Raw genomic sequence first — 15,183 nt, forward strand, 5'->3', positions numbered from 1 at the left:
ACCAAAAAGCAATTACTGGTATAGTATCCGAAGAATCAGGATTATCATTAATCTTTGGAAAGGTGATAGTTACTGAACAACAAAATGAAATGTCAAAAATGAAATAGTGGCCTCCAAATAAAGGATACTGAGGAGGGCAAATGAATCATGTTAAAAGTAAATTGTATTCTTTTTCTGCATCAAGAATTTCACAAAAAATAGGATATGCCTCTGGTCTTCTGTGACACGGTACTAAATTTTCCTGGTTTATTTATGTAGCTGATGCCTGTAATACTGATGTTACGTGAACTCTTGTTACACGACGAAAGTTTCTTGCATTAGAATCGGTTATGGGTCAAATGTCTTTCGACCTGACTTGCACAACGTTTTTATCCTGTGAGTAGGAATGCCATTATCGAAGGATGAGAGACTGAAGACGACCCCTGGGGCCAGAAACCCCTGAACTCCCCCACTACCCCCAAAAAGTGAGATTCTGCTGCTTAATGGTGGAAAGCGCAAATTCCATAAATTTTGCATTTAGTTATGCAATTGCAAACGATCATTTTGAGTTACGAACGTGAAGGAAAGACGGAAAACAAGGACACCACCCCCGTCCCCAACAGTCCCCCCCCAAAAAAGTGAGATTCTATGGCATAATGGTGGGACGCGCAAATTCCGTACATTACACGTCCACCAACGCAATTGCAAACGTCCATCGTGCGTTGTGAACGTGTCGTTTTTATGCATTACCGCCCCCGGGGTCAAGAACGGAGCAGACAGACCCCGGGGAATATATTAGGGCGTGACATCATCTTGAAGCATCCTGAATAGGCTGTTTTCCCCATTTTGTTGCCGAAACGGTTTTCCTCGGAGGGGCGACGATCGAGAATATGCCTTTGTTTACATTCGTCGGATGGGGGGAGACGAGACCGTCGCCGTCGCTCTCTCTCGTCGTTCAAATGAACGGAGTTCGATCGCCCTCCTGTCGGCAATTACGGTCGAAAATCGTCGTTTGGTCTCGGGGAAGCTCGTCGCGACGCTTTTCAAGAGGATAAAACTGTTTCCCGCCTCGCAAAATGAGCGACTACTCGCAGAGCCGGACCGAGGTAAGTGTCAAAGTGACAGGCGATCGGGCGACTTGACCCTTTGGGACTTCTGTTGATAATAATAATAATAATAAATATTCGCATAAATGGTTCGAGTCGTGCCATTTATATACTTTTGTATTTTATCGGGAGACTGTTTCCTTTAATTAGAAACATCCCAGGTTTCCCAAAACACTAAGATAGAGTTAGATTATGTTAGACAAAGGCTTTTATCTTGGCTCTTATCAGGATTTATTAAGAGAGGAACCAAGAGTCACGTGTTTTTGTGAGAATGAGACGCTAGGCCTATGATCTGTTCCTTTAGCGTAAGTTATGATGCCTTATGTCAGTTGCCTTTTAAAGAAGTAGGTTTTGTTATCGTCATTCATGTCAAAAGTCAAGCTTTAGTTTTTCATGGGGGAATGTGGGTATGATAGGGCTGTTAGGCCTAATGTTATTTCTACGTAATGGCTCTGCACGGACTATTATTTTGGAAATTGATTTATCCTAACTTGAGTGTTGCTGATGAACGAGGTGGTGGTGTTTATTGTCCGTCAGTTGTTATCAAGATCATACCTATCAACCCATCATGGTCGGGGACCCTTTGGGAACACGTGGTTTTGGGGTAATTCTAAGCCGTAGTTCCGGGGTGAGCTGGGCTATGGCAATTGACGTTTTCCTGTGTCATTTTACTTGCTTTACAAGATTTTAAAGTGATATTTTGTCGGCCATCTGTAACTAAACTGTACCCTGTCGTGTAATCTTCAAATGTCAGTTACAGTTTAGTCACAGACGGCCAACAAAATATTACTTTAAATTCTTGTAAATCAAGTAAACTGACACAGGAAAACGTCAATTGCCATAGTCTAGCTCACCGCGGAGCTACGCCTTAGAATTACTGTTTTTGGAACATTGGGAGAAAGACGGGACCACCATGTTGTTATTTTGGAATGGCTCCTCGCATGCGCAAGTCATCAGGAAGCCATATGTTTAAGGGACAGGCTAAAGAAACCTATTACAAAAGGAACTACTGTATTCTAACCTAACTTGGCCTAGCAGGCTGTATAACTTAGTTGGGGGGTGCAGAGCCCTCCAAAACCCCCAATGAAGGAAACCACTTTTTACCAAAAGCTCCCCTATAACACTGCACATGCACGACAGCTTTCCAGGATGGCCAGCATACAACTTCTGAGGTTAATTACAGTCGACCTACAAAAAACAATGGTAAATTCGTAATAAGCAGCCAACATACTATTGGAAAACTCAATTTCCAAAGTAATACCAAATGCAGAGCACTTGCTTAGTTCTACCAAGACTTCTGTCTATTCTTTATCCTAAGCTATGTTGCTTTATATTAGTTGCGTTTTCAAGCAGTAGGTTATTATTGTCATTCATGTCAAAAGACAAGTTTTAACTTTTCATGAGTTAACGCGGGTATGATAGTAGGCCTAATTCCCACCTGAGTACTGTATTAGGTCTAGGCCTACCCTCACACATTTGTTCCTCACAAAAAACTTGGTAATGACATGATGCCATGATGTATAGCCTAGGTTACCCTTAGGTAAAATTAAAGACTACTGCTGTACCTCTCTAGGTTTGGTAGATACCAGTTTACATTCAAAATGGGCACCGGGTTTAGTCCCATCCCCTTTGGATTAATATAAATGCGTAATTAAAAAATGATAAGGATTATAGCCCAAACATAAACAGCAGACTTAAACATAAACAAAGATATAAATAAAAGAGGAGGGTAGAACCATGGGGTTGCTCTGCATTGGGAATTACCTTGGAAATTGACTTTTCCTGTAGTATTTTGGTTGCTTATTAACAACTTACCGGATTTTTTGCTGATTGACTGTAATTAACATCAGAACTGATATGTTTTTGTATGTTGGCCATCCAGGGATGCTATCGTGCGTGCGCAGCGTTATACAGGAGCTTTTGGTAAAAAGTGGAGTTTCCTTCACTGTGGGGTCCAGCAGCCATAGTCCCCCAGCTAAGTAACACGGCCTAAGAGGTTAGGGTATGTTAGGTTAGTACAGTTTCTTTTATAATAGGTTCCCGTAGCCAGTCCCTTCTTGAACATATGGCTTCCTAATAACTTATGCATACGCAGAACCATTCAATAACACCAATATGGCAGTCTGGTCTTTTTTCCAACAATTTCCCTCACCCAAAACCCCTCATTCCCAAAGGGTCCCCAACCATGTTGGGTAGATATGAGGTTAATAATGATAGACCGACAATAAACATCACCACCGCCTTCATCAGCAGCACTAAAAGTATTGGAAAAATAAATTTCCAAGGTAATAGTTCGTGTGGAGCTGTTCTGTAGTTTTACCAAAACAAGATGAACATTATAAACATAAAGACATAAATAATAGACGGTAAATACCCCAGTTGACAGGAACCAGGCCACGGTAGCATAGTAGGCCTGGTCTTCAGTTTTACCGACCTCTTATGGTTGTTCAAAGGACAGTCATACGAGGTCAGTAAAACTGAAGACTGGGCCTACTATGCATCTGCAGCCTGTAAGTGTACATAAAGCTGGCTTATGTGCACTGAACATAAAGCTGGCTTATATGCACTGAACAGAAGTGCACTTGGGCTAGCATAGTTTAGTTTGTGTCATGTTCCTTCAAATAGCACTAGATGATCACTGGATCATAATTGTCTTATACGATATAATTGCTCTTCTTTAGCAATTTACTCAACATATAGTCTTACTTTAATGCTTTACAGTATTGCCTTCATGCTAATGAGGATTTGTTGCCCATTACCATGAAATGCAAATTTTTCAACCTGTAGAATTTTCACAAATATCTCTATTTGTTGTGTAAGAGCTTAGGTGAATCTGTTGGCAGTTAGGAAGTCAAAGATATAAATGTTTCTCATAGGCTACTCTAGTAATTCAGTACAAATGTAAAATATACATTTAGTTTTTCATGCCATTGAGAAAAATTTGTGTTCATTTCAATTCTAAATGCTTTTTTCAGTCCACTCCCCCCCCCCCATTACAGTATATCTAACAACAATAGGAACAAGAGAAATTGGAGTTTAATAGGTGGAGGAGAATGAAAATTAGCAGAATACAGGGCATCCTAATGTAATGTAATCCCACCTGGACACTGAATCTACATCACTGCTCAGAGAGGGGGATTACCCACAGGGGAACCCCACATCCTTTAACCCCCTCCCCAACTACCCTGACTTAGGTCACAGTGAATCAGAGTAAAATACGGGGTTGTATGCTAACATAACCTTCCCTAACAAAGGATTCCGCATCCTGTTGGACCAGGGGCTTTGCCTCCTTGGGACCCCACCCACCCAACCTGACTAGGGTGGCCTAAATCACAGAGAACAATATTTGCCTTGCTAATATTTATCATCATCCTCATAATGATCCCCAAAGTTATTGGGTGGCACCTGCATCCCAACAGCCTATCCAAAACTTAGAACTGACTCCTTGGTCCCCCATAATTATTAGAGACAGGGCCAGGATTATAATGCATTAGCCAGTTATTTTCTATAGGAATTGATGTCAGGTTTGTCAAAATCACAAAAAATATCAGGAAAACCATATTTGACATTTAAAGTCATGTAGCTTTATAAGTATTGTACTGTAACTGCCATTTTGAAAACAGTACACCTTTAGATACCGAATTCTGTTCTGAATACCCAGTTTATTCCATATGAGGACACTTCACCAACTGGATAGGCACCACATTAGCAAAAAGAAAAATGTATGTGAACCAGCATTCTTGAAAGATTTTTTAAATTCTTGAAATGTTACGGTTTGATGCATTTGGAAAGATATGTTCATCAAAGATGGAGCATCTGTTACTAAATGCACCTAAAACCCTTGCGAAACTAATGCCACTAAACGGGCAAAACATACAAGGAATCAGTTCATTGGCTGAGTTACAAGAAAGTTTTAGAAAACATTATTATAAAAGTAAACTAGTTATAATTTTTGCATCTAACCAATACTTTGGTAATTATACTTGGTAATTTTAGTACACGAGAAAAGTATGTGAAATAGCTACTTGATAAATAGTGTAAATTGTTTGCATCTACTATATTAAGACAGATGGTCAACAACAAAAATTGAATGAATAACAAAAATGCACTTAGCCATTTTTTTGAGCACTTTAAAAAATCACAGCATCCCATCTGCTCTAGGAGGGAACCCATCTAACAGGCAGCTCTTATGAGCAAGGGCCTCTCCTGGCATAAGGTCAGTGTAGTCTAACAGGACATTTACTAATCTGACCTAACTTAGTGCGGAGCATCCTTCCCAACCAGCCTTCCCCCCATCCTCTAATTTATCTTAAAAGTTACTGATTACATTAAGTTTGGGAGTTTTTATGTTTTGGTTCATCACTAAGAGAAGGATGGTCCTGTGTTCTTGAAGGTTCAGTGTCAACAATGTAATGCTTGTTTCTCACAGAAACTCTTTAGCATATATACTTTCACTGGCTAACTGTTTATGTCGTGGCACAAGAATGGGATCATATATGGGCTAGTGTATACAAGGAACAAAACATTTGTTTGAAACATGTTCCATGCCACCAGATACCACCATATTCAACAAGAGATATACTGTACTGCAATATTCTGTTTCAACCTTCCAAATGTAGATTCAGCTCTATTATCAATGGCGCCAGTCTGTTGATAGCACATCCTTGATGTAGTTGTCAGTTAATTCTTTACAAAAAGACCTCAAGTTGGTTATTGGTTACATCTTGTTCATAAAAGTCATTTGGAGGAAAATAATCACAAATTGGTCTTGAAGAAATGGTAAGGCTTCTTCCTTCTTGTTAGCCTTTCACCTGTTTCCTTTTTGGGTGGATAAATTGTTTTCAAGGCTTTTAAGTGTGTGAAGCAATTTATTGAACTTAACCAGTATACAGTGATTGCAAGCTTCAGACTTTGGAGAGAGACAGACAGATAAGAGAGGCCTAGGCCCAAACTTATCTACATTTTTGGTATTACACATTATTATTGTAATTGCTATTTCATGGCAAGTTTTGGTTTCAAAAGAACTTTTCACTGTTGAAACTGGTAATTGAAGGCTTTTTTATTTATGGTAAAGGTTGGTTTTTTAACAGTTACATTGTTTTAAAAATTGTTAGAGCTATACAGGTACATAATTCTAGTTATTTGAAACTCTTCCATTTATTCTTGATTTTAATGATTTCAGCACTACAGGATGACTTATATTGGAGAAAATCAGCCGCATGAAACGGGGAACTCGAAACCATTAACTCAGTCTCACAGTTTACAGGATCAAGCACATTTAATGGCTCTGACATCTGAGTGGGGACATAGTGTTTTTGAGGTAAGGGCAACTGCCTTTTTATTTTTTTCAGTTACTGACTTTTGTTTTATGTCTAAGAGAGACTGAGAAGAGGAAGGGAGAAAATAAAAGGATTAGTGATCGATAGACCATGGACTGTACTCTTTTGAATTGATAAATTTTTTTCTTAAACCAAAATCAGTCAAAGGAATTGGGGAACAGTGGAATGCCAATTTGTGTGTTTTAGAAGTAATACACACAAAGGATTGATCAAATTGCTAAAATTTTGACCTTGTCTTTTCCAAATACTGTAGAGACTGGTAATTTGAAGACTGAATTGCCCACCACGGTTAGGGAAGGGAATGTGCGCACAGTAAAACGAGGGCTGTTCCAGCACATTAAATACCTAGTGAACTAGCACCTGTTTACTCATAGCACATTACAGATTGAGTTGCTTTTTTTGGCTTGTGTATATCATTCATCTAATGTGAGTAAGAGAGATTGAAAGTTTATGAAACATTAGCTTGGATTGTTTGTAGGTTAATTTTCTTACTCTTGTCTATTTCTGCCTTTTTTGGCATTATGCATAAGTAGAATAAGAGGCTTTATACACTACAAGTAACTTGAATGTTTATATTTTGTGCAGTGTGAAGGGGCAGTTATAGTTATTCGTACTTTATTTAACTACATGTGGCGCCTGCATGGATAACTTCAAATACAATGATACCTTCAGGGAATTAGTTGAGTATCGATCTTGAAAAGAGGTGACCCAGGGTTTATCATTTACTTGTTTCTTAAATTTTATTTTCCAGCTCCACGGTTCCAGGGATAGCATAGACCGTAGTCACGGAAAACATGTGCCTGATGTTCCTTATAAAATGCCTATATATGAATCACAGAATATTAGTGGCATGATCCATAATACAGAAGAACCTACGTATGTACGCCCCAGTTACATGTATAGGCAGGAATCACATGCTAATAATAGTGGACACCCTTATCCTGTGCAGGAGAAACTCAAGGAGGAGCCAGAGGAAGCTAACTGTGTTGAATATACACCACAAAAAAGTGATAGACACCAATCTGAAAATGTGCCCGATAAAGGTGAAAAGCAGTATAGTCCTGAATTGCCGAAAGAAAAGAAATGTAGTCCAGAAACTGAAATACAAAAGCCTCCTTCAGTTCCAAGAACTATATCTCCTAAATGTAGGCCATCACAGTGGAAAGGTACAAAGTTATCAGATGATGAAATTGCATCAAAACGAGCTGCACAAGCTGCAGCACAGAGGGAAGTTCGGCGTCGCAGAAGAGAGAAAATGACAGACGAAGAGATAAGGGCAGAACTTGCAGTATTAGCAGCCAATCAAAGAGAATCAAGACGGCGACAGAGGGAAAGAATGACAGAAGAAGAGATACATATTAGGCGAACATTAAGTGCAATTACTCAAAGAGAAATACGTAGGCGTAGGATGAGTAGCATGACTGAAGAAGAACTCAAATCTTACCGATCACGTGAAGCTCAAAGACAAAAAGAACTAAGACATCGTAAACGAATGGCAATGTCTGAAGAGGAGCTTAAACTTGTCAAGGCTAAAGAAGCTGCTGCATCAGCAGCTCGTAGGGCACGGCGATTAGGGAAAGAAGTCAAAAGTCCTCGTCTTAAAGTAGACAAACCAGACTCCTCTCCTAGTTGAGGTTAAAATTGCTGCATATTCTTTAGGAGGATTGACATCTTATCAAACATGACTTTGTCTCCTTAAGATTTAACAGGTTTATTACAGGAAAAGTCCGCAAAATAAACTGAAACAAGGAAGAGGAGCTAGTGCAAATAAAGTCTAGTGCAATAACCCTCAAGCATTAGAGGTTTTGCCGGTGGACTTTATATATATCAGGTAAACATTGTTCAGTCAAAAGTACCTTTACAGTTTTAGTCCAGTCTTAGTCTTGTACTTTTCTGATTGTTTAAAAAACAGACACCAGTTGTTCCGTTCTCTGATATTGTCTACAAAGATTTGAATTAAATTCTTAAAGGCAGCTGTACTTGATATACGATCCAAGGTTTTATCCCAGCTTGCACAGTTGGTGAATAGATTATAAAGCATTATTTAACCTAAGTCAATGAATGAGGTATGTGAAGATTTCTTCAGCATCTTGGGTCTTTAAGACCACAAGATGCTTATGTGCTTGAGGTTTTAGAGAAACTTGATCAATAAATGAGACAATGTGTTACTTTCACAACTTTTCCAACAGCATCCTTTCAAAACTGACATGTCACCCATTATCATAGATCAGGTGACTGCCAGTTAATGTGTATAATTAAGGCTTGGGTTTTAATTAAATAATTGACCATCTAAGAAAAATTACATTTTTTTCTAGGTGTTATGGGATGGTATTTTCATTCATTTGGGACCAGGAACTCATAATTTAAAGCACATTAAACACAGTAAATTTTATTGTTGCTGGTATTCTATCCAGTATTTGTAGTTTTAGCCGTTCCTCATTATTCACAAATAGGTTCTTAGGAAATCATTGCAGATTTCAGTTTTTGCGAGTACCAATTGTAATTATCAAATCTGAAAAAATAGGTTTGATTGAAGGCTTTTAAATCTTCACTCTGCCTTTTCTCTGAACAAGAAAGTAATAAAAGGGTGGTAAAACTCTCAGTCTTCATATTTTGTGGATGCCATGGCCTTGAACATGTTGAATAAGCCACCCCAAAAGAAGCAGAGAACCTATTGCCGGATCTGATTTACAGTATATACCTCTTAGTGAAGTTGTTGAGGATAAGCAGCCGCCTTGGAATAAATGACATACACGTGCATGCTCATAGAACCCTATGAAGTCATCACATCAGTGTGATACAGTTGTCCTCTTAAACTAATTTTTTAATATGAACAATCACATTTAGGTATTCATTTTTTTACCCAGTAGAAATTGAGTTGACACAAGTGGTCTGTACATTCTCACCTTCTAGAGTATAGGGCCTTCACCTCTGTTGTCTTTAGCTGTATGGCTGATGGCCTTCTTGATTGTCTCCACCTTCATGATTTTCCTGGAGCCTTCAGAAGAGGAAATACTGTACTGTTAGGTCATATAGCTCTTTATGGAACAAATTTTCTCAGGAACATCACCCCTCCATGCCAGGGAAACAAAGTCAGTGATGTCACAGATTTTCAAACTTCCAGTAGTCCAGCATGAACCAAGTAGTATTGAACAGATTTATTCAACATTAAAAATACTGTTGAAATTGAAGGACTCACCCTTTGGAGACAAAAGCAGGAATGTTTCAGTTCCTGTGTATAAGGCATTCATGCAGATCTTTCTTTTCCAGCTTAATGTTTTGGCATATATATTCTTTTACCCTTTTCAATTGTCAGTGTGTTTTTGGCTTGTAGACCAAGTGAAGATTTGCAATTTAATATATTTGGAATGAATGTCACCTACTGTTGAATTTAGCTATATGTTTGCGCTGTTATGTATGATCGGTACCCAAAATAAACAAAATAAAAACCACTTGGCTGACAGCAAGGACTGTCTGTAATCTCAACAGGCAGCAGTGGAATGTTTATCTTCTTGTTAGAATTCTTCATGCTGTGTCCTTGTGCATATGGTGTGAATTGTTGGTAGTAATTTTTACTATTTCTGACTGATTTTCTCCTGGATGGTATTGTGCTTTTTTCTGTTCTTTCAGTATGTCATCTACAGCAAGCAGGGATAGAAGCATCAGGCTGCATAGGAACAAGTTTTGTGTAAACTAATGTTTCGGTTGTGAATGGTGGTTATACTGTGTGGGTTAGCCTACCTTTGAGGATATGAGTGTGCTTTTTCTTTTCCTTGTGAAGAAAGTAAGGAGAGGATGAATAATGTTGTGAAATATCAGAATAATACGAGAGGCTGATAGATTACAGAGACACTTCGTTAAGGCCTGCCGTATCTTACTCAGTCTCTTCCTTCTTCTGGTGTTGCTTCCCCTCCTACTCTTCCATTCCCTATAGGTTTAATGTCTTTACATATATGATTACAGAGAATATAATGAGGACCCAAGTTGCAGGATTCCCGCTATAAACACAAGCTAAAGCGGGGTTACATAACAGTACCTCCAAATGCACACAGGAGGATGTCTTATCTTATCTTATCCCTCAATTTTAGAATTGACCTCCATAAAATAACTTTACATCTACATATTACAACTTCACAGCAAGCTTCAAATTGAAACTTTAACTGTAACTCATGAGTCGTATAATTAGTACTGTATTATCATTAAAAGGCCAATAAACTATTTTACAATTTAATCAAATGTAAACTTTAACTTTATGGAGTTAATCAGTTATCTTAATCCAAAATACAACTGGGTGAATTGAGCTTTCATCAAATTATGATGTCTTTAAATTGTAACTCTTACTTTAAACATCAGTATGACAATCACAAGTTGTCTTTAACTTTCACAGACATGTGACTTATAACCTAAAGAATTTCAGTTGCTTCAGCTCTATGCTAAAGCATCCTTTACACCTTGACAGTCAGTATTTGACATGTCAGTACACAATTGTTCAAATCACACAACAGTAATATTACACTTTACCGTTGCTTCGGCAACAATTTTGAAATTTATTGTATCCATAAATCTGTGTAATCAATTACATCTATCCTTGAAAATCAAACTAATGTCACTTAAAGTAAATATATCCGTAATGTTCAGTGTCTTGCCCGAAATCAATTTCTGAAAATATCTTAAATCAAATTACAGGTAAATTTCTTTGACCAATTTCTGATTTCAAATTTAGCACGCATAGTCTTTCAGCCAGTTAGGCTTTTTTCAAATTCTTCCATGACGAGATTTTCCATTATCTCTTGCTGGAGTCTTCGCAACACCTGGCCTTGATATTTTAGGTGTAACATCTTGAAGGTTCACTGGATCATTCTCACTAGACTCAGCTGTTGAATCTAAAACTCCTGATGAGTTATTGAGTTATAGACCTCTCTTTCTTTGAATCCACTCTCACTATTAGTGGTTCACACATTTTCTGTAAAGTTTCCGGTCATTACAGATACAGTCCTTGCAGTCAGTCAAGTGTCATTCTTCTGTTTATTTTGAATGTTTATTCTAAAGTTAACTTTAACAGTAGGTGAGTATCCAAATAATTAATTTCATAAAAATTTTCATATCTTTGGCTTTCAAACAGAGGATAATGATTACATGATCCTTGTGCTGTAAACCCAGGGTTTTAGAATCTGTATTCAGTATTCATGATTAGGCCTAGCTAAATACATGGTGGTGTAGGTTTCCAACTAAATGATTTCTGATCTAGAGATCCAGTTCTGTATGGTAATAAGATAATTTTATAGATTATTTAAAGTTTTGGGTTTGTCATATATACAGTATAGGCTCCATTCTCTTTGTATTGGTTGATGCTTGTATAAAGGGAATTGGCATGTTCCTTTATGTGCAACAACTAAACTGAAAGGCCCCCACCCCCCCAAAGAAAACACAGTAGCAACATTTACAGAAATTGATAAAGTCAAGGACTACTACTATTATGAATTCTCAAATTACCCTGAGGGTGTCTCATGACTGCAGAATTTCAAGGCTGCAGGTAATGGAGGATTAGTTGCAATTTTTCACATGGAGACTTGAATTATTATATGAATCATGAGAAGGATGATAACTTTTTTATAATTTCAGATGTTGATCATTTTAAAAGTGAAAGATCAGCATTGCCATACAAGATGAAAACCAAAATTTGAAATGTGAAAACTTGCAGGAGAGAAGTCATCTCTCTCTGAGTTATGTAATTAGGCCAGCAGATTCCCAGAAGGAAGGAATGGTAGTGCTGAAGATTTAAACCTCACCGAATGAAATGCCTTTCCTGTAAATTAGACGAGAATAGCAGGTGGGCAGGTAAACAGCCACTTTATTTATGAAGCTAATAGACAAGAGGCACAAGCAGATTGCATCAACAGTAGTTGTAGCATAAGTGTACAGAGCAGACAGTAATAGCATACAACACTGTGACACCCAATTGATCATGTCCCTTCATTCTGTAAAATTTAGTAATACAGTCTTCCAAGTGCTCAGTAGCCTTCTCAAGGTTATGAAACATAAGTAATCTAAAGCATTGATTGCACATTATTACAGAATCAGGGCTTAAAGTTACAGTATTCCATTACTGATAGGCAGTATAGTGGAGTTTGGTGGAGTGCTTGCAGTTAATTTATTAAGAAAAATAGAACATTCTTTAGTTTTGTTGTCAGTCAGACTGAAAATCAATATTGTATTCTTCCAGTATTTTGCATGACAAAATTTACCTATTGTATATGTAACTTGCAGGTCCATCTTTAGTTATGTCAGTCTTGTTATCTCAGAGTGGTAACTACTTAAGTTATTTGCATACACTGTCTAGCAGTAGCTCAAAAGAATTTACTTCAAATAATGAAACAAAAAAAAAATTGTTTTTAAATAAATTAGCACCGCTGTCAAATAATGTTGTTGACCTTCAAAATCTGTTCCTGTTGAAATTAGGTTGATTGATTGACATCAAAAAACACTTAAAATGCAGCTCACAACAGCAACTGAATTCACCACTAAGGTAATCAGTTAACTTCGAGCTTGAGAACAATATTTAATTGACTGCTAATCAAAAGGTATGTACAGTGTATTTTTTCTCGTAGGGTTGCAGATATTTCAAAAAACAAACAAACCTCTCAGTTTACTTTTGCCTTAATGCCCAGAAATCTAGTAAAAAAAAGTGCTGAGTTCTCCTAATAAAAAATTTAACTTGTAATTACACCGAATAAGACATTTCCAAATCAAGAATTGCCCTTTTTTCTTACAGTACTCCTTTCACTACTAGATTTTGGCTGTTTTCTCCATGTCTGCAAAGTTACTATTTATACCATGATATTCACACGGGTGGTATATGAAAATAGTGTACTGTGCCTGTAATTTATTATGCTATAAAAGAAAAATATCAAAATACTAACAAGATGAAAATTGATGGAATGATGCATCAGACCATCATAACTGGCTCTTTAAGTTGGATTTTGGTTCATGCTTCAGTAGACCATGAGTGAGGATTTAGACATGTGATTTGTTGGTCTTGGTAGAGTGCTTTGTAATGACAATGACCTCATTGCCATTTCCATCATATACTGTACTATACTCTCATCTTCAGACAAGGCTAGTCATCATATATGGCAGTTGCATTTTGTTGCGACTGTTCAGTATGTGTATAATGTTTCCAATCACTATAATTTTTCCTTATTTCACTAATGAAGTAGCGGACTTCAGTGAGTGTATTATATTTTCTCTTTGTTTTTAATCTTGGGGAAGAATTTTTTCTTTATGGTAATGTTATTGTTTTATTACAAAGTCCAATACAGAGCACCAGCCTGATTTTATTGTACGATTTCAGTACCTTTCTTTTGTCACTTGTGCTTCTCTGCACAAGTGAGCAGTATATTGCAATAAGTGTTATTTGTTTGAAGTACTGTAAATGTCTTGAGTTCATCACGCGGTTACTATGCTAGTATTTAGTTACAGTTTTACTCTCCATTCCACTTTTGCACCTTGTAAACATTTCATGACCTTTCTCATAATTTGCACGGAACACTAGGACATTTGCTGTAGCAGCTCTAATGAACCTCATTTTCTGTGCTTTTCTGCAATTTCTTCAATTATTCTGGTGGGCAGCAGAGGGCTCATTGCACATTAATGGACACCAACTTTTATATCAAAATTACCTGGTACACAGATCATTGTCTTCACTCTGGCTCTGGTGTTATGCCAGAATGACATCAATACCTTAGTCTCATTATTTGTCATGGCATTCATATGAAATGGCCTTTCAAGGTTCACAAATGTGTGATAGTATTTGGGTGTCATACCCCTAAGAAAAGTAATTTAGTTGAGTGGTGTGGTCCAAAATTTAGGTATATGGATACAGATGCCTTAGACTTTGTACTTATGTGTGTCTTTATAGAGTCAACACACCATTGCATTGCTTTACCAGGATTTATCCTCAAGTTATTTTTACCATTGTGCATCCATTTTTATATTTGGTTGCATTCCAGCAACTTTAATTTTTACCTAGTTATTAATCAGGGGGTTGCCTGTGCTTCAAGTGTAATTTTCAGTGTTACTATATCAAAGTTTTTCATGGTTTTGGGTATTACTTGACTATATGTGTCGATTGTCATCCAGGTGGCAAGTTTCACCAGCTTGACCAGGGCAAAAGGTTGACATTTGTGCATCCTGCTTAGCCCAGTAATTGTATCGGTGCTTTTGTTTTCAGTTTTGTGTAAAAGTTTTTATTTTTGCTAAAAATTCCTCTTTTGTATTGTGCCATATAATTTTATCTCTGATCATGTGAATTTCCTTAATTTTGAGGTTGCAATTCATTTTTTTTTTTCAAGCTGAGACATTGTGGTTCGAGTATTTTACTTTGCCACACAATAGCAGTGTTTATGTCAGCAGACATGGTATTTCTTTCCGGATTATTTGGCTGATCAATTTGAGCAGGTTGCCATATCCCCATTGCCATCATTGAGGTTTATTCTCACTGGCCTTGGTGGTCCCAGGGCTCCCCCGCCCTGCAATAACTCATGCCTATACCATGGGCAAGTGTTCAGTGGATTCCTCAAATTTGGTTTTTCCCCTGCATATAACGCCCCTTCCTTAAATTCCAAACCTGCTGCTGCTGCTGCTTCCTTGTTTTGGGAGTCTGCCCAGCCATCTCGTCTTCACATCTGCAGACGACAATCTCCAGCTGCTGCTTTATTGGCCAGGGTTGGCCTGCAGTGGTTTACAGACTTTTCCTTCAT

At 37.6% G+C, this 15,183-nt stretch overlaps 1 protein-coding gene across 1 annotated transcript; it reads left to right on the top strand.

The window, feature by feature from the left end:
- The first annotated feature begins 463 nt into the window (after positions 1–463).
- Positions 464–8,592, top strand: LOC136848250 (uncharacterized). The gene is made up of 3 exons (XM_067120626.1): positions 464–1,085; positions 6,268–6,405; positions 7,176–8,592. The coding sequence occupies exons 1-3, from the start codon at positions 1,056–1,058 to the stop codon at positions 8,055–8,057; spliced, it is 1,050 nt and encodes a 349-aa protein (XP_066976727.1). The 5' UTR covers positions 464–1,055; the 3' UTR covers positions 8,058–8,592.
- The last annotated feature ends 6,591 nt before the right edge of the window (positions 8,593–15,183 follow it).

The sequence above is a fragment of the Macrobrachium rosenbergii genome, chromosome 18 (genome assembly GCF_040412425.1).
Source record: "Macrobrachium rosenbergii isolate ZJJX-2024 chromosome 18, ASM4041242v1, whole genome shotgun sequence".
NCBI lineage: Eukaryota > Metazoa > Arthropoda > Malacostraca > Decapoda > Palaemonidae > Macrobrachium > Macrobrachium rosenbergii.

Bases quoted from the DNA above. Each gene is read 5' to 3' on its own strand.
- LOC136848250 (XM_067120626.1), top strand. From the start codon at position 1,056: ATGAGCGACTACTCGCAGAGCCGGACCGAG. The intron at 1,086-6,267 runs GTAAGTGTCAAA...TAATGATTTCAG, and splicing joins ACTCGCAGAGCCGGACCGAG to CACTACAGGATGACTTATAT. The intron at 6,406-7,175 runs GTAAGGGCAACT...TTTATTTTCCAG, and splicing joins GGGGACATAGTGTTTTTGAG to CTCCACGGTTCCAGGGATAG.